Source organism: Microcebus murinus, chromosome 8, assembly GCF_040939455.1.
Source record: "Microcebus murinus isolate Inina chromosome 8, M.murinus_Inina_mat1.0, whole genome shotgun sequence".
Lineage (NCBI taxonomy): Eukaryota > Metazoa > Chordata > Mammalia > Primates > Cheirogaleidae > Microcebus > Microcebus murinus.
In genome coordinates, this window is record NC_134111.1 from 89,348,743 (window position 1) to 89,368,548 (window position 19,806).

General features: G+C 55.5%; 1 protein-coding gene across 1 annotated transcript in view; it reads right to left on the reverse strand.

The window, feature by feature from the left end:
• Positions 1–9,500: 9,500 nt before the first annotated feature.
• CFAP65 (cilia and flagella associated protein 65) overlaps positions 9,501–19,806 on the reverse strand; it is a 33,253-nt gene continuing 22,947 nt past the window's right edge. The window contains 13 exon segments of the mRNA XM_012740297.3: positions 9,501–9,647; positions 9,743–9,880; positions 10,628–11,137; positions 11,664–11,792; positions 12,255–12,457; positions 12,668–12,712; positions 13,970–14,077; positions 14,271–14,384; positions 14,607–14,750; positions 15,952–16,110; positions 16,210–16,401; positions 19,334–19,444; positions 19,622–19,688. Of these exon segments, the coding sequence (XP_012595751.2) occupies positions 9,527–9,647; positions 9,743–9,880; positions 10,628–11,137; positions 11,664–11,792; positions 12,255–12,457; positions 12,668–12,712; positions 13,970–14,077; positions 14,271–14,384; positions 14,607–14,750; positions 15,952–16,110; positions 16,210–16,401; positions 19,334–19,444; positions 19,622–19,688 (2,041 nt within the window). The 3' untranslated portion in view covers positions 9,501–9,526.

Consider the following 19,806-nt stretch of genomic DNA (forward strand, 5'->3'; position numbering starts at 1 on the left):
CGCGGGCCTGGCGTGCGGGGCTTTATACCCAGGCCTCGCCCCCCACCCCGCACCCTCTCCAGCAGGGGTGGGGGAGCTGAGTCAGCAGGCAGGCTGCAGCCGGCTCTGGTCTCCCTAGGGAGCTGAGGCCTTTCCCACAGCCGGCGATCTGGCCCCAGCCCGCGGGGATTACAAGAGAAAGTGCTGAGGCGCACAGCCCGCGCCAGCCGCAGGCCCGGCTGACTCCGCGCTTTCTTTCTTTCGAGCCTGGGCCAGGCAGGGTGCACCCGGCCTCCGGGCAGAACGCGCCCTCCCTGGCCCGGACTCTCCGGGACGGAGGTACCAGGCTTCCCTGAGGCCTCCGGCTAGGGCTGCGCGTTCCTGACTTGAGGCGCAGATGTTCCCAAAGTCTGAACTGCATCTCTTCTTCAGCTCTAGATCTTTTGGGAGACTTTAGGGCGGAGGTAGAGAAGGCTCTTCGCAAACGACTCTCCTCAAGCCCCTCAGTTCTCTTTCCCCTCGAGGATCGGTCCATCGCGCCCCTTTCCTCACAAGCTTGCGTTTCCAGATCCTGCGCCGCGCTCCCCGAGTTTTCTCCGGCCCACGGGCGGTGACCAGGACTCGCCACGAGGCGGCACTGGGAGCTGCCAACAAGAACGCCCGAAGGAGCGCGCGGGATTACAAAGCGTTTAGGAATAATAGTGACCAAGGTAGGTGGCAAGAACGTTTCCACCTTAGTTCGGAGGGACCAGTGACGCGGCTGAGTCCCCCACAGAGCTCCAGAGGCTAGGGCCTCGGTCCGGACGTCTGAGCCACTGAGGATGAAGCGCTTAGTTCAGGCTGGGCTCTCTGCTCAGGCTTTCATTTCACAAGCATGATCTCAACTTATTCTAACACCGACCTGGTGAGGTAGGCGCTGTTATTGTCTTGCATTTCCCAGATGAAGAAGCGGAGGCCCAGAGGGTTGCAGTTGGTGGTCCCAGCAGCGTCACAGCTGAGAAGCCAGCCCAGCTGAGATGTGAACCTGGCCTTCTGTTCATGGTCCTAGTCTCTTCCCCCCACAATCCCAGTGCTACCTGTGGTGGTTGGGGGGGGGGAGATGGGGAGCAGAGGGGGAAAAGCTTGGAGCCCCAAGAGGGTAGCTCCAGGGAGGAAATTTCTTCACCTCTTGTAGCAGAATTTCCTAATCATGGTAGATGTCAATGAGACACAAAGGCTTCTTGCAAAATGGCGAGTTTTAATGGGGGCAGGGTGGTTATTCCAGCAGAAGTGTGAGGGGCGAGTGAGAAGGGAACCAATATTTTGTTGCTCCCATGAGCCAAATGCTTCCCTTCATGGGCTTTCACAACAGCCCAGTGGGTTAGGCTTGTGTGTACAGATGTGGAAGCAGGCTCAAAGAGGGGCAGGTCTTGTCCAGACTCAGAACTAGCCAGTTTTGGAGCAAGAATAGAGCTCAGACCTTTGGGATCCAAAGCCAGTGCTCTACACTACCCATCCAAGCTCCTGTGCCAAAAGGGGCTCCCAGGCCAGCTGTGGCCACCCCAGCTCCTCGAAGCCCAGCCACACTGGCCTTCTAGCCTCCCTCCTTCCCACCGTGCTGTGCGCTTCCCACCTCAGGAACTTTGCATTTGCTGTTCCAGTTGCCTGGAGTGTCTTAGTCACGAGATCATGGTATGGCTGGCTCTTGTGTCACCTCCTTGGTGGCAGGCACTCTTCCATCCATCACATCAGCTTATTTTCTTTATAGCATTTATCACTCTGTAAAGTCACCTTTTTCATCTCGTGTATATGGGTGTACCAATGTCCCCCTTACTAGAGTGTCAGCTCCATTTAAAGGGGCAGGGACTGTGTCTGTCTTGTTCTCAGCCGTTATCCTCAAACCTAGCACAGTGCTGGGTACATAGTAGGCACTCAATAAAACTTCTTGAACTAGTGAGTGAACAGGTGGTTGGGTGTGGGTCAATCGTCCATGGGGAAAGGAGTGTAGGGGAATTTCTCCAGCGGGGGTGGGAGGCGACGGTTTGCCATTCCCATCCCTGAAGTTCTGGGCTGCTGAGAGCAGGTGCTGGGGACAGGCAGAGCCTCCCCTGGACCTCTCTTTTCCCTGGTGAGGAGCTGCTGTTGGGCTCACAGTGTGCATGAAGGTGAACGTCAAAAGTACAGGGCCCTGGAACTGGGCCCTAGAGTCCAAGTTAGGATATGAGTCAGAGATGGGACAAGGGCAGCCAGGTTTGGTTGGGGGAGGTGTCGGAACCATGCCCAGTCCCCTGATTCCCTAGCCTAGAGGGAGTTTGAACAAACACAAATAGGGTATAATCCCCCAAAACCACAAGGGGGGATCGAAACTACAGAGTAGGGCAAGAGCCATTCTGGGGCCCTTGGTGTCCTGGCCTTTGCTCTCGGTTTCATCTGTGAGGCTGTGGCAGGGGTGAGGGGTGAGGAATCAGGTCCAGCCTTCCCGCGCTCCCCCATCTCCATCTGACAATTCTGGATTCGGCCACGAGGGGGCGGGGCAGGCCGCGCTGTCCCGAAAGCTGGAGCGGCTGGGCGGGGAGGAAGGGGAGGTTGAGGTCGGGAGGGGCTGCGGGTGGCGAGTGCGTCAGGCTGTGCGTCTGCGCTGTCCCTGACGCGGGCGCCTGTGTTAGTCCGGAGGGTGCCGAGGTGTCTGTCAGAGACTGGATGCTGTGTGTGCACGGGGCTGAAGCTGGGGTCTGGGCATGTTGCCTGGGACAGGCTCCACGTGTTGGTCAGATGACAGTATTCCCTAGGAGGGGTGCACTAGTGTGAGTTTTCCAGGCTTTGGGCAGGGAGGGAGTGGTTGTACAGCTGAGATCCAGGTTAGAATTAAGAGTGTCGCTGTGATTTGGGGTGGAGACCCTCTATGTGACAAGGGCCTCCAATCCTCTTCCAGCCAGCAGTTCTAAACTTGGCATCAGCCAGCCTATTCCTTCTGTGTACCTTGGTTTCCTCATCAGGAAAATGGTATGTGGGTCCCACCAGCCAGACCCACAGTTTTTAGTTCTAGCTATCTGTCACCAGCTGTCTCAGAAATGGGCACAGCCACCACCACCACCAATGCCACTGGCCGAGAAGATCTCTAGGCTTCTGGGGGGGCGGGGCCCACATCCCCCCAGACCCCTCCCTGGTTTTCGGCCTCATAGTCACCAAGAAACTGAAGAAAGAGCCACTGAGGGGGAGGGGCTCTCAGGCACCCTGCCTGGTGTGCCAGAATGAGACAGTGGGATCACTGTCCCTCTTCTGTACTATCAACCCTCTCCCTCCTGGTCCCCTCCTTTCCCCACCAGGCTGGTCCAGCTCTCCCACCCCAGCTTTCCCCTCTGGTCACCTCCCTCCCCCCCCAGCAGCTGTTCCTGTTTGTTTTCCCAGATCAGCTGCACTCAGAGCTTCCTGAAGGATGGATGCCCAGGTGGCTTTGTTTGCCAGCTTGGTGTGGTCACCCCTACCCCCTCCACATGCACAGCCTGGCCTTTGGGCACAGAGAGTTAGGTAGACAAAGACCCAGCGTCCCCAGTCTGTATCTCAGAGTCCTCAAGATTTCATAGGGATCTCATCACCCAGGGGGCACCCCAACCCTGACCACATCTAGTTCTTATCTCATATAGGGACCTTTGGATCCCACAGGGAAATCCTCAGGACCTCATCCCCACCCTCACCCTTTCTCCCATCTCCTGCCCCCAATTCTACCCAAACACCCATCCTATATGGACGCATAAGAACTCATGGAGAAATCCTCAGACTCAAGCCAGGGTCCCCTCAGTGAGGCCCTCAGATCCTAGCCAGACCCCCATTCCATGTGGAGACACATAGGTCCTGCAAAGAAACCCTCAACCCCAATGCTGAGCTCCCACCCAGGTCTCCATCTCAGGTAAAGGCCCTGAGAATCGCCAGAGAAGTGGCACCTCCCTCACATAGAGGCCATCCCACAAACAGCCTGACTTCTCAGTACTGCTGCGCAGCCCAGCGGGGCTGGTGGCCAATGTCCTCTCCTCAAGTCGGCCTGCTCCCAGCCCTCACCCCTCATTTCACTGGGAAATCATCCAGGGCTTCGGTGGCTAAAGATGCAAATTCTGTGAATGGTGCCCTCCTCCACCAGCTACCATCACCAGCAGCCTCTCCTTTCCAGCCCTGCTGCCCCAGTCCCACCCCTACCCCAGGTCTGCAGGCCCAGGGGCAGAGCACCTTCCCTGGGGCTGCGCAGGGCTGGTCTCCTGGGAGACAGAGATAACGGTGCAACCCAGAGACCAGCTCAGCTCAGGCAGGGGCAGGAGCCCCACCCACACGGACCCATTGTCCCATCCCACTGGAAACAGAGCCCCTCTCTGGCCCTCTGTGGGGTTGGAGAACTGGCCACCATCCAGGGACATGGGAGGTAGCTTTCAGCACCACTCACTCACGGAGACACAAAGCCACAGGGCTCGCACAGTGTGGCAGGGAGAAGGCACACACTTGCACATGTTTGTCAGATGGAGACAGAGCCATCCACAGTTACTGGCACATGGATGTGATCCCATGAGCTTTACACAAGAACCCTGTTGTTCTAGGATTCAATGACACCTCAGTGTCATACTCACTTACAGGCAGACACTTGCTCACTCACTTATTCCTCAAATATTTAATAAGATATACTGTGTCCAGGGACTATGCTGGGTGTTGGACTCACACATGAATACACACCCTTGTGCACTTTCACGTGTGTACATACCCACTCCACGGCCACCCAGAGAGGCATCATCTCAGCCACCCACCCACGATCATACAGACACTGAAGGGTTAAGAGAGTGGGTTCTGTAGTCACTGCTGTTGCCTAGGTTCAAGTCCAAGCTCCACTTGGATTTGCTTATAAGTTGGATGAACTTGTACCTTACTTCTCAGTTTTTCCTTTCTGTAAGTGGGAATAATTTTCTTTAAGACTGTTGTAAATATTTAAATGCATGTACACGCAGAACTGGCCTGCAGTATGCACACAATAAATGTTAGCTGTTGTGGTTGTGGTTCTGACTGTGTAGGATGGTTCTCCCCACCACCTCTGAGGCCCGGCTGGGTAGGGGGCAGTGGTCAGCAAGCATGGCTCTGGGATCTGAATTCCCCGTCCCACCCTGGCCCCGTGGAAGCCAGCCCAGTACTTAAGGCGCCTTCCTGGCTCATCCCATTTGAGCTACTCAGTTCATGACCTCAGTTTGGGAAGGTTGCTCAGGCCCCTGCTCTCCAGGAAAGAACACTTGGGAGTAAAACCCAGAACCTGGCTCCTGGTCTCTGCGCTCTTCCTGGCTCCATCTGTGGCTTTTGGCCAGTCACTGCCCCATTGTGGGTCCTCAGTTTTTTTTACTTGTAAACTAAGCAGGCTGCTGATTCTGGAGGGGCCTCCCAGCCCTGACTACAGTGATCCTGTGATGCTTCAGGAAGGTTCCCTCTCCTCCCCAACCAGCCTCTGCCTGCCCCACCCACCCACCCACCTGGCCTGGCCAGAGTGAGGGGGCAGCTGCTGCGGTCTCCATGGGGACTAATCTCCAAGAAGGTCAGCGAGGCTCTGGTACTGCCTTGGCCGGATGGGGATTAGCACCTGGGTGTGAGCCCCCGTCCCCAGTGCTTGTACTCCCAGGTCCTACCAGGCTCACAAAGACCCTGGGTGGCCTCCAAGCCCAGAAGTTCCAAGGCTGAGGCAGAATCAGCAGGGTGGGTGGGGGCAGGGCAGCTGCCACAGCTGCTGGCTTATCCAGCTGTGGCCAAGAGGGAAATGGGAGAGATGGAGTCAGAGCTATGCCTCTCACTGCTCACGGCCACCAGTGTCCAGCCAAGGCCTGAGTCTTGCCCCTCCTCACCTCTGGCCTTGAATGGAAGGAAATGGGTTCCAGAGATAGAGGCATCCCCCTGTCCCCTGCCCCTAGCCCTTGCTGTGGCCATTTGCAGCCCACCTGGAAACTACCGCTTTACCATCTGTTGGGGGTACTTTCCCCACTCCAATGTGAGGTGGGGTGGGTGCTGTCTTCACAGCTTCACCTTTCCTCTATATACGCTGTGCCTTCTACCTTTGGCTACCCCACCTCTAACCCAGGTCTACCAATCCTCCATCTCTGCAGTGTACATCTCTTGTTATCTCACACCGCCTCTGTCTCGCTCTCTGTTCCTCTTCTCTGGTTTCTCTCTGATTGTCTCTGCCTCTGGTCTCGCTCTCACTGTATTGCTGTCAGGGGCATCTACAGCACCCTAGGTCTCAATGGTTCTCATACTGCTCTGGGCGGCACCCTCTGTCCTTCCACCTATGTCCTCTGGTCTCTTTCTCATCATTCTCCTCCCATTTCTCTCAGGCTGTTTCCTAGTCCCACCACTGCAGCTCTCCAACTGTTCAGGCCCTTTTCCACTCCCCCCACTACCTGTTCCCTCCCCCACAGGGTGGTGACAGGGACGACAGGAAGCAGGCTCCAGCTTCTAGCAGGAGGGGGAAGGGCCTGCCTCGCACACCAGCTGCTGAGCAACCCCCCCTTGCAGCAGCACCTGCAGGCCTGCCAGGCGCCTGGGGACTCCGCCCCCAGCCTGCCAGGGGAGGAGGGACCTGGCTGAGAGGCCTCATCCCTGGTAATGGCCGGGAAATTCGGGTCTTCCCGATGGGTGGGGGTGGAGGTCTGGGGAAATTAGGCCTTGGGGGAAGGGCAGGGGCTCTCAGTCAATGGCACAGATCCCAGCCCACTGAGTGGCCTTATTCTTCTCACCACTCTCTCCCTAAGGACCCCTCTGAGTATGTGCTTTTGGGGGGGGTGTCACTCTAGGGAGAGATCCCTTTGTTGTGCATCCCAGGATCTGGAGTCCCAGCTAGAGGGGAGCTCTAGCCCACTGCCATTATTAGGGGAGGGGAGAGGAAGTCTTCAAAGACTCAGGGAAGGTATGCCAGTGCCATGCCAGGCCTCTGACAGGTAACTCGTTCACTGTCAGGCAAGGAGCAAAGGGCTGGGCCCAGGACAGAAGCCTGGTCAAGGAGGCCAAGATGGGGGCTGCACACACCCAGGCCTGGGACACAAGCACCTTCCCCCTGCCCTGGGGCTGCTCCACACAGAGCCCACCTGCAGGCCACCCTCTCCCCAGACCTGCCTGGGATCTGTCAAAGCCATCTCATCCCCTCCCCCCTCCTCTCTCAGTGCCAAGGACGCAGCAGATCCTGCGGGGCCTCTGGGTAGTTGGGTGAGGGGGGTAGTTGGGTGAGGGGGGTAGTTGGGTGAGGGGGGTAGTTGGGTGAGGGGGGTAGTTGGGTGAGGGGGGTAGTTGGGTGAGGGGGGTAGTTGGGAGTGGAATAGGTGGTGGTAGAGGGGACAAGCCAGCACCTTCAAGGACATCCAATTTGGAGTGACTCTAACCCTGGTCCCCATCTCCCTGGGGGTTGCTTCTGTCTGAGCGGAGGGCCACTTAGACCCACCAACCCCAGTGGACTGAAACATAGGACTGAGGACATAGGATTATGAAGTTTGGGAAAGGTGACCCTGCCCCGCCTGGGACCCTGTCAGGCAAGGCCTGCCAGACTGTCCTTTCAATCAGTCTGTCTCAGACGTGGTGAGACTGGAAGAGAGACCAGAGAGGTGGCAGAGAGTGAAATCTCAGGATGTCAGCAGCACCAAAGAAATCTGAGGAGTGGATCCGAGTCTCCATGTGGCTCTCAGCTCCCCTCACCCAGATTTTCCACACCTCACAGCTTCAGCTGCAGGGCCACCCCCTTGAGGGCCTCCATCCTTCGGGTCAAGGGGTTCAAAAGTGTGGCTATGAGCCCAGGAGCCGGGATACAGAGGTGAGGTGGGCAAAGGCCACCCCCTGTGAGAGACCAGACCAGCCCTTTCATTGTGCAAATGAGAAAACCAAAAGGCCAGGGAAATGACTTGCCCAAGGCCACGGAAGTCGCCGGGACGGAGCCGGACTAGAATCCTGGTTTCTACCTCCAGAAGGGCTTCCGTTCTGGGCCACAGCCCCCTCTGCCACCCGGTGGAGCCTGCTCAGCCCGTACTACCCGGAACGGAGCCCGGCAGCCCAGAAGCTGCGGGCAGGGCAAGGCAGGGCGGGCGGGGCCGGATGGGAGCCGGATCTCCACTGGAGCGGCGCACGGCCTCCCGACCCGTATGGTGGCGGCGGCGGCGGCGGCGGCAGGTGTCTGCGTGGCGATCGGGCCGGGCCCACGGGCGGATGCTGAGTGGCCGCCCCTGCCTCACGCGAGCCGAACGAACAAAACGCTCAGGTCCGGTTTGTGCGAGGGGCTCGTCGCGGGGCGGGAGCGGAGGGCCCGGGGCCTGGCGGTGGCCCTCGGAGATCTGGTTCTGGTCTTCCGCGAGCTCAGCGGCCGCACGGCGCTCGGCTAGCCACTTCCCTCTCCTGAGCGCATCTGCTGCTGACACGTCGGCGGTCGCGGCGGCCACCACAGGTGCACACCTGGCCTGCCCCTCCCTTCCCAGCCGCCCTCCACCCGGCTCTCCCAGCCCCTGCGCCCTGCCCTGCCCCGCTTGGCTTCGTCCCCAGCCCACGCCCTGGAGCTTGTGCCCGAGCCTGGGTCAGTGTGCTCTTATACCTCCTGTTCAGTCCCCGCCCCTAGACACACACACACACACACACACACACACAACTCACACACACTCACACTCACACCTGTCCCGGCGCCCGTTTGCTCGGGGCAAATATTGACTCATGGAGGCGGAGCGCCCCCCCCCTCCCGTCCCCTGCCCTGGGCTCTGAGACCGGAGCTCCTCGGAGGCCTTGGCGGAGGGGGTGAAGGGGAGGGTGCCGGGGACCTGGGCGCCTCTGGAACAACACCAGATGTCACTTTTCCACCCACCTGCTTCTGGGAGGGAGGAGCCAGGGGCAGAGGACAGAGGATCCAGCGGGGGTGGGGGGGTAGTAGAGGGAATAGAGAGGTGGGTATCCCAGGGAAGGCAGGACATCCCCTAATCTGGGGGTTGAGGCACAATACGGGGCGCTTAGTAGGGTCTGTGGCCCGCTGTCTAGCGGTGACCTCCACCACTCCACAACGCGTAGTTCCTGGCCCTCGGCGGCGTGCCTCAGTTCTTCTTGCTTCCCAACCTCTTAGCAGAGCTCCAGGAGGCAGGCAAACGCTAAAAGGCTGGCCCTCGGGTTGCCGAGCCTAGGAGCAAACGCATCGGGTAAAAGGGAGGGGTAGCCACCCCACCCCGTGGCCACTTGCTTCTCTAACCAGGCCTGGCGCCCGGTTCCCGTCCACCAAGCTACGCTGGGCAAAGGCCAGCCAGACCCCGCCCCGAGCGCCCTCCGCTGGCCAGACCGGGATCCGCGCCTGGCAGCGAGCGGGGCGCGCACTCTGGCCCGGCTGGGCTGCGGCTGCGGTGTGCAGTGGAAGGGTGCATCCTCCCCGGCCCTCAGTCCCTGCCGTGTGGCTGCGGTCCATTCCAGCCGCCCCCACCATCTGTCCCTCTCAGAGCGCGCTCCCGTTTTCTTCCTCGTCGAGGAAATAAAGTCAAGCTAGATACAGAAAGAAAGCTAGATGCTTTACTGTCGGGGCAGTGGAGAGGGGGCCGGGGGAAGCCTAGGGCGGCATGTCGGAGGTGCTGGGCATGTTCATCTGCAAAGGGTCGGTAGGAGGTGGCATCACTGGGTCAAGTACCTCCACTCACTGCGTCGAAAGCAGCATGTCTGGGGTCAGAATCCTGGAAGACAGAAAGCCCCAGGTAGGAGTGCGCGCGAGGCTTGCCTGCAGTACCTCCCGCGCCGTCCGAGGGGCAGGTGACCCTGGGGCCCCCACCTGGGTATGCTAAGCGGCGGCAGAGCGATGACGCGCGGCCGGGAGGTGAGCACCACCTCCCCGTGGCTCGCCTCCACCAGGATGTTCTGGATCATGTTCTCCAGCAGCGCCTCCCGCAGGTTGGCGAAGGCTGGGAGCCTGCGAGGGGGACCAGGGCGCAGGCGTTAGCGCGGCCAAGACTCCGCGTGGGGTCTCTGCTCATCTTCTCTGTGCGGTCCAGTGTGCCACGTGGTCTAGTAGATTCTCATTTAACTGTCGCCTCCTTACACACACACACACACACACACACACACACACACACACAAGCACAAGTACACGGACACCAAGGACACCGGCATCCTTGTTTCAATTTTACAGATGCTCAACGCATGGCTAAAAGAGAGTAAGTTGCTAAATGTCATGCTGCTGGTAGAAGTGGGATTGGAACCCAGGCAGTGTAGTCAGCACCCCAGGGCCGGGTGTGGAGAAAGGCAGTGAGATATGAGAGAGTGCAGAAGGGATTGCGTGTGGCCTAGGGATCCCAACAAGGCCACAAAGTGCTCTCAGAGCAGCCCAGGGGGAGGTGGCACAAGAAGAGATGGTGCTTCTCTTCTGGCTCTAGAAACCCATTTAAGAGCCTTTGAAGACTAGAACCACTTTCCTGGTAGCAGGTTGCTGATAAATGTCACAACCTAGCTCTTTGAGAAAAAAAAAAAAAAAAAGCTCAGGGTTGCTGTTCTACCAATTCTCCCACAGAGGCCTTAAGCCACCAAACAAGATGTCAGTGAACGCTGAGTTCAAAGGCGATGCATAGTCGACAGTGGCCAGCCTCAGCATACCCTTGCCTCCTAGGAACCTTCTGCACACTCCCCCTTCTGACCTTGGCACCTGGGCCTGGCTGCTCACCTGCTGATGGCCTCCTTCTCATCCTGTTCTTCCTCCTCCTTGAGCATGTCTTTCAGCTGCTGCTGCCATTGCCATTGCTGGGATGACTCTGAGGACTCCGGCGGCAGCGTGGGCTCAGTCTCCATAAAAATCACCTTCTCTTCCTTCTCCTCCCACTCCTCCTGCTCTATCTCCTTCTTGCCCAACTCCACCTTCTCTTCTATCTCCTCCTCTTCCTCCTCTTCTTCCTCTAACTCCTCTTCTTCCTCCTCACCCTTCTCTTCCTCTTCCTCCCCCTCCTTCTTCCCCAGCCTCGATCTCTCCTCCTCTGGTGTGTCCTCCTCCTGCTGCTTGTCTTTCTCTTCATCCCAGCTGCTGGTGGATGAAGACAGGATTGGCATTACATGCAGACTGTTCTTCTGGGACATGAACCTGGCTGACTGCTCACTCCAGAACTGGCAGAAGTATGGCACCTGCTCCACCAGGCTTTGGTTCACAGACTCATGGAAGTTCTTGTCCTCTAGGAGGCCCCTGGGTGGCAGGGAGGAGGAGAAGACCATTCCCAAGAGGCCCTGCAGCCCCCTGGGGAGCCCTGGCTTCAAGGCTAGGTGCTAGGTTGGGGGGTGTGCTAGGTGGAGGAAAGGAGCCCTTGGTTAGTTGCCCTTCCCATCCCTTCTTTTAAGGAAGGCTTCTTTGGGCCCCATGGAGTCTTAGAGGTGAACGTGATATGGTGCAGGCAGAGCCAGCAGGTCAGAATTACAGAGATGAAGGGCAGGAGCCCTGGAGAGACAGTGTGCTGGCTCCAGACCTCACCTACTGGCCATGGATCAGGGCACAACTCAGGACTCAGCCCTGAGGATCCCTCCAGCCAGTTCCATTTGAGCTGCACTGTCCTGGGGTTGGAGGGCCTGGGACCATCAGTGGAGAGATTTTGCAAGGAAGTTGTTTGTCAGGAAGGAAAGTACTAGAACTTAGGGGGCTTTGGCTGAATGAGCTGGAGGGATAGGAAGGTGGGGTGAGGGCCCAGGGTGTGGGGGCCGCCGGTGTGGGCCAGTACCTGATGATGGTAGTGAGACAATCGACTAGCAGCTGCTTCTTCTGCTTAGAGACAGGGCCCCACTTGTTGGGGGACTCTTCCTCAGAAGTCTCTGGCTCTTCTATGGGGGCCTTCCTTTTTGGCAGCTCCCTGGGGCAGGCCATGACATTCTGAGTGGCTGGGGCAAGCCACCTTGCTGGGGTTGGGGGCACAAGCAATGGTGGTAGCTGCCCAGTCATGAGGACATAGATGAATTTGAGGCTCCCCCCAGCCTTAACCCAATAGCACCACTGCATTTTGGGAACCAGCCCAACCTCAGGGTCAGTGCAAGAGTGAGAGAGGCCTAAGGTGGGGAAGGAAGGAACAAGAAGGGTGAGGAGAGGTGGGGAGGCCTAGGTGGGCTCCCCAAGGGGCTCTGGCTGCTCTGTCCCCCTCCTCATAATAGCCTAAGCAGTAACTGGGCATCCTGTGCCCAGCGGTGCCCAGTCAGTCCCACTGCCATTGCACATACTCCAGCCCCTCACCAGGTTTGGGTCTGGGCAGCCCCTGCCCTGGAGTGGGATTGGGGACAAAGAGAAGAGGAAGGAGACACCCGCCTCCCTGAGAGTTCACCAGTGCAAGAAGTGGCTGGAAAAGTCGGAGAAGAAGTTGGCCAGGAAGTAGTCGGTGGCGTGGGCTCGGGCGGTAAGGCCCAGGCAGAGCATGCCTGGCGGCGGCGGCTGCGGGCAGGGCCATAACGGCTGCTCCTGTGGGATCTGCAGTTTCCAGCTGACAGGCTCGTGGAGAGACTGCTGTTTCTTGATGGGGGGCAGTGTCTGGAAAGGGGAAGATGTTTGAGGATCCCTCTCCCATCACAAATGGGTCCCTAGCTCTCTACCCTAACCAGGCCTTTTGGGCCACATAGGAATATGGGCCACCCTCTGGCACTTTCATCCCTCTCTTCTGGGAGGCTGGACCAGGGTTTGAAGCAAGCAAGGACCTTTTCAAGTTATCCCGAGAAGATGTGCATGGGCTTGTGGCCTTACCTTGTACTTCCTCACAGGTACACAGGTTGTATCACATGTTCTTTTCTGTGGAAGCAGAGAGAACTTTGCTTAAGATGCAAGAGGCCTAGAGAGAGTCTCTGCCTCTGACCTCTGACCTCTCGCTGACCCACAGAGGGCCTGGAACCAATGCCAGGCTCTGCCACCCTTTTGGTCCTGCCCAACTCCCAGTCACACTCTCTCCCAGAACCTTCCCAAGGGAAGTGCTACCTGCAGACAAGGAAAATCTGGTACCCAAATGAAGAAAAGAGAAGGAGATACCATCCTTCATGTGCAGGTTGCTATGTGCCCTGGAGCTTGTGGTTCAGTGAGACGGGGAAACAGCCTTCCTTATGAAGACCTAATTCAGAAATCCCTTCTCCCAAGCCCCCAAGAAGTCATTTGTATTCACAGTGGGGCCAAAGCTTCAGAGGGCAGCATGCCTCCCTGGAGGTTCAGTGTGGTGGACACAGAGGTGATTGAGGAGTGAGAAAACCAGCATGGGGGGCTGTGAGGCAGGGGGGGACCAGGACGGAAGTGTCTCTGGGGCTCACTTGTAGGTCTCCTAGCCCCTACTTACTAACAGCTCAGATCAGTGAACACTTACTGGGGGGCCAGGCATCGTTCTAGGCCCTTTGCCTATATTAACTCATTTAATCCTCACAACAACGCTACCAAGCAGATATTTTACTGGCACTAAAAGTATTTTTAAAAACTTTCATTTTTAACTTTTCTAATATGGAAAACCCCGAACATATACAACAGGGGAGAGAAAGCTACAAAGAATCCTCGACTGCCTGTCACTGTAACCCCGACCCAGCAGTTATGTCTGGTCTCATCTATACCCCACCTCTGGATTATCTTGAAGCAGATCCCGGGTGTCATATTTCCCCCCTTTCACAGTTGAGGGAACTGAGAGATTAAATAACTTAACCAGGATCACAGAGCTAGAAATCATCAGGGCCAGGAAACAGACCCGGGGATCTGTTTCCAGAGCCTGAGCCTGACGCCTTCAGAAGGTGAGCTCTGTCTTGTTTCCCTGTGTCCCTGGTGCCCAGCACACAGTAGGCACTCATTAAACACTGGCTCCATGAAGCAGGGAGTGGCCAGCCAGCCTGCTCTACCCAGAGAGTCTCTTGGGATAGTTGTGAGGATGCTATGCTGAGTCCAGTGAATGGAATCTAATCTCTTAGGGCAGGCTGGCCAGTTCCACATGGAGGGCCACCTTGGCTCATCACCTTTGTCCCCTCTGGTGAGGCCTGTCAGAAATATCTGGGTGTCTGAAGCCAGCTCAGTCCTCCTCACCTTCACTATCCTGTCTGTGATGGTGAACTCCACTTCCTGCCGCACCTTCTCGTCCTTCCACTCCTGCAGCTTCTTGTGGTACTGCCTCATGAGTTCCTGTGGGTACACCTATGGCCAGGACAAGGAGAGAGAGGCCAGAGGCTAGAGGGACTGTGGCCAGCACTTGCTCTGGACCTGTGCTGTGGGCCCCCACACTCCCAAGGGCTGGCTCCTGCCTCTCTGTGAGATCTCAGAGCCCACCCCACCCCCAGGACTGGGAACTGTGCCTCCATCCCACCTTATCCCTGGGGCTGGTTCCTACCTTGCATACCAGGTCTATACTGTAGAAGCTGGCATTCACTGAGGCTGTCAGGGTCACCATAATTGGGACCATCTCTTCAGGAGCCACCTCCCCTACCATGGGACTCACAGATACCTGTTGATTTATGGAAGGAATCTCTGGAGTTTCACAGGAATGGGATTTGATAGAATAGGATGGGATGGGATGAGGTAGGATGGGATGGGATGGGAGAATGGGATGGGATGGGATAAGACGGGACAGGATGGGACAAGATGGGATGTGATGGGACAAGATGGGATGGGACGAGTCTGGAGCCCTGCTGGAGGTTCTAATTCTGTGGGCACAGGGCACTCTCACCTCCCCAAAGTCTAGAGGCCTTGGGTGCCAGGAGAAGACAATTGCCTCATTCTTGGAGATGTTGTTGAGGAAGAGCAGGCGGCTGCACTTGCTCTGCACAGGGATGTTTCCCAGGGAGATATGAGACTGGGACAGAAAGACCTTCTGTTGGTGCAGACAACATAACAGCAACTTTAGGAGGTGAAGAAATAATAACCATACAACCACTACCAGTTACTGAGGACTTTCAACAAGTCAGGTGCTGTGTAGGTGCCTCACATGCATTTGATCCTCACAACTATGACATCGGTACCGCTACTGTCCCTGTTTTACAGGTGTGCTGCTAAGGCTCAGACAGTAGAAATGATTTTTCCAACAATCTCTCACACATCTAGCTGGGATAAACCCAGACAGTTATACTCTAAAGCCTATGATTTCAACCATTAAAATAGGTTTGGAGGCATTGAACCGGGTCAGCTTAGAGAAGCAGAACTGATGCCAATTGGCCTCTGATGGACAGTTGTAAATGAATGGGTGATCAGCTGTCGGCATCTTCGCTGGGCACAGAATAGGAGCTGTGTTGTAGGGTTCCGGGAAAGACTGACACCACACCGAAGGGGCACTTATTCTTTGTCCAGGCCCTGAGTGCTTCCAGGGAAGGACTTTGTCTGGCTCTTCTGTGTCCTCCGGACCTCCACAGTGCCCATCCTGGAGTAGGAGTCCAAAGAGGGTCTGAGTGGAAAGGTGGACGGGATATATGGGTGGATAGTGATTGGATGGATGGGTATATGAATGGGGGGATGGATGGATGGATGGATGGATGGACGAATGGATGGATATATAGATGAGTAAATGGGTTGGTGGGTCAATGGGTAGATGAATGAATGCCTGAATGAGTAGATGGGTGGATGGGTCAGACTTCCCAACAATAAGGAGTGTATGAACTAAAGATAGTGTTATTGACCCTAGATATTTTCAGGAAAATCCACCTAGGCAAGGTCCAGGGGATGGTTCTGCATGAAGATAATTAAGGCGTAGAATGGAAGATAATATCTAGAATGTTTTTTACACCTTCAAACACCCCATCCCTATGCCCGGAGAAAAGGGTGGGACAAAGGGCCATGCAGCAGGTGGAGCGGCTGGAGCAGGAACACCTTCGGGCGCTAGGTGGCAGGATAAGCCTCTCCTAGAGCTGGTGTTGCCTGTTGAAATCTGGAGGAGGGCTGGTTCCAGGCTCCACCTCTGCATCCGTCCCTCCTCAAGGCCATCTCATTTCCCTCCTGCCTCCCCATCCCTCTGGGCTGCCCCCCAGGGCTCCAAGGCTCTCCTCCAAGGCCTCAGGCCTTCCCAGCTCCCTTTCTCCCACCTGTCCAGGAACCATCAGCCTAGAGTGTCTGTAGCTGTTGTCCCACGAAGAGATGTTGTGGAAGGGGGCCGTGTTCCCCATGACATGGGGGTCATAGCCCACTCCCTGGAAGTGGATGAGGGCTGAGTTCCATCCCAGGATGTGGATGGGCACGTCCACCTGGGAAGTCAGGAGGGTGGGGGCAGGCGCTGGTCAGAGGGAGGCCTGCCAAGGAAGCAGCTCAACCCCCACCCAGTATCATCCCGGGCCGCTGCTCACCGTGTAGGTCTTGGCCTCGATGGGTGAGAAGATCCACAAGACCCGAGCAGTGGTGCCTGGCTGGATCTCCCCTTTGGGGTTGAGGCAGCGGAAGATGGGGTGATCGAAATTTTTTTCCTGAACTTCTGACAGGATGTTGGTCTGGACCTCATATGTCACTGGCACCGAGCCACCATTATACAGCTCATAAATCTGCAGGGGGCAAGAACAGAAAATCACCACGCCAGGCCAGGACTGCAAACCAGAGAGCCTAGGACTCTGTGTCGGTTGTGGGAGGGCAGATTGATCTCCAGGATGTCACCCTTAGAGTCCCAGAGCTTCCCTAAATCCCTCTGATTTCCCACATGGCTGGATCACCCAAAAAACATGCATTTTCAGCTTGTGACATTTAGGATACTATGTAATCCTATTTGTAAAGGAGCAGCTTAGTTTATTTGCCCTCAATTGACCTTTGCCAAGTTGTAAGGGGACCCTCAAGCTAGCGTCCCTGCTGTTGGGATTTAGGCAAATGTCTGTGGGTGCACCAGCCAGACCGCTCATCATTTTAAAAGTGCTCATCCTAATCATCTGGGGGCCACTTCCCCTGTCTGCCATTAGAGGCAGCTCCAATTCAAGGCAGGTATGGGGGCAGAAAGGTCTGAAGTACTCAAGACTCACCTCAAAGGTAGGGAATCATGAATGTCCTGGAAGAAACCAGAATCTTCTGGTCCAATCCTTCTATTTATTTATTTATTTATACAGAGTCTCACTTTGTTGCCCAGGCTAGAGTGAGTGTCATGGCCTCAGCCTAGCTCACAGCAACCTCAAACTCCCGGGAACAAGCAATCCTTCTGCTTCAGCCTCCCGAGTAGCTGGGAGTACAGGCATGCGCCACCATGCCCGACTAATTTTTTTCTACATATTTTTAGTTGGCCAATTAATTTCTTTCTATTTTTAGAAGAGACACGGGTCTCACTCTTGCTCAGGCTGGTTTCGAACTCATGACCTTGAGCCATCCTCCCGCCTCGGCCTCCCAGAGTGCTAGGATTACAGGCATGAGCCACCTCGCCTGGCCCCAATCCTTTTTTTTAATAATGAGAAAACTGAATACTGCAGAATAAAGAGGATTCACCTGCCTTTCATCCTGGGCCTTTCTCATTTTTCTTGGCACTTGCTCCTGAGCATACTGGCTTTACTTCTCCAGCCTGGACCACCCCTCTGGGCTCCAGACCTTGTGCTATGGGCTGAACATTTGTGTTGCCCCAAGATCCTTATGTTGAAACCTAATCCCCAAAACCATAGTACTAAGAGGTGGGGTCTTCAGGAGATGATTAGGTCATGAGGATGGAGCCTACAGGGATGGGATTAGTGACCTTATCAAAGACACCTGAGGGAACCTGTTCACCCATTCCACCCTTCCACCCTGTGAAGACGCAGAAGACAATGTCTATGAACCAGGAAGGGGTCTTCACTAGACACTGAATCTGCCCATGCCTAGATCTTGGACTTCCAAGCCTTTATAACTAATAGAAATTTCTGTTCATTTTGTTTTGTTTTGGAATTTGTGTCTTTGTTTTTGGAGACAAGTTCTCATCCTTTTGCCTGGGATAGAGTATAGTCATCATAGCTCTCTGCAACCTCAAACTCTTAGGCTCAAGCAATCCTCCTGCCTCAGCTGCCTAAATAGCTGGGACTACAGGTGTGGGCTACCATGCTCGGTTATTTATTTTTTTTCCTATTTTTTGTAGAGATGGGATCTTGCTATTATGCCCAGGCTGGTCTTGAACTCCTGGCCTCAACTGATCTTCCTGCCTCAGTTTCCCAAAATTCTAGGATTACAGGCATGAGCCACTGCCCCAACCTGGTTTTTCTTTATGAGACAGGTCTTACCGTGTCTCCCAGGCTGGAATGCAGTGGTATGATCATAGCTCACTGCAACCTCCCACTCCTGGGTTCCAGTGATCCTCCTGCCTCAGCCTCCCAAGTAGCTAGGACTACAGGGACCTGCCCAAACACCTGGCTAATATTTTTATTTTATTTTTTTGTAGAGATACAGTCTCAATATGTTGCCCAAGCTAATTTCTGTTCTTTATAAGCCACCCAGTCTAGGGTAGCTTGTTTTAGTAGCCAGAATGGACTACAATACCTGGTATCCAACTTCTACCTGATAAGCCTCTTGGTTCTCTCATAAGCATCTCAAACTTGGCCAAAACCAAACTCCACTAAAGCCTATTCCTTCCCGAGTTTATTTCCTTTCAGCAAATGGCACTCCTAGCACCAGGAGCTCAAACCAGCGCCACTGTTACAGGCCAAGGGGGCTGCTGGGAAGGCGAGGGTGCAGGGCCGTGTAGGGAAGTGAACCTCAGGGCTGAGGTACGCCCCTCAGGTCCTGGAAGCCCCTTCTTTGGCCTTTAGGCTGGACACCCTTGCCCAGAAACACAAGGGCTTCTTCTAAATGGTCAGAAATTTCACAGCTGTGAAATGTTTGGGAAAATATTATGTCCCCCACCTGGAGATTTCCAATGTACATTTCCAGAGCAAAGGAACTGGATTCCCTGCAATCAATACCGAAAGAAAATTCTACAGTTTCTGGAGGATTCCCAGTCCAGTTCTGCATGCTCCAGAAAAATTTCCTTCTTGGAACAGTGATTTTCAAACTGTGGCTGGGACCTATTAGTGAGCAGGTCTAAACTAATTTAGTGGGTCATGTCCAGCATTTAAAAAATGGAATAGAATAAAATAAAAAAGAAAATATCAGCATACTTTAAGTGTAGTAGCATTAGTATAGATTTGTGATACTTTTATTTTGGTTGTGTGTATGTATATGCAGGGGTCTAAGCATATATAATGTAAAATATATTAGTGTGGTTCATGTTCAGAGAAGTTCAAAGAATCTTGCACTAAAGAAAAATAACTCCCTACTTTTACATGGGAACCGGGCCTGGGAAAGTGCTTAGTACTAGCAAACTGAAGCCTCTTGCCTCGAATCTCCCCTAGTCACCCAGGCTGGGGGTTCAACCTGTTGGCCCCACCTCTTAGGTGCTCCTGGAGGGCAGCATTTTTGTCACCCCGTCAGGGGCTGACACAGATATGCAGAGGTCAATGCTTAGGACTCTTGGTCAACAGAACAACGTGGACCACTGACCTGCCGTGGGGGCAGCGTATCACCGATGGGGACAGGGACGAACTGGTGGCTGGTGGAGGTAAAGTGCACATACTTCTGCTCCAGCTTCACTGTCACGCCTACGAAGTTTAGCTGGAAATAAAAGGCCCCTAGGTAGCATCCTTCCCTGGGAGGAACCGACATGCCTGGCAGAGAGATCTCAGCCCAAGCTCCCCAGGGGGTCATTGTTCCCTGCTCCTTTCTTGGTTGTCCAGTGAGCCCCTCCTCCAGCCTGGAACCCAGGGCAGGGCCAGGGTCCTGGGGCCTCACCAGGATCTCCCGGCCATGGGACACCTTGAAGAGCACTGGGAGGCGATCAGTGCCGACGAACAGGTGGCTAGAAAGGGGGAGACAAGTTGGGGAGTGAGTTCTTGAGCCCTGATACAGGTGGGAGAACCTGTGGACATGGCACACCTGTGGCTTTGAGCCAGCTAACCCCTGGGAGCAATTCACTG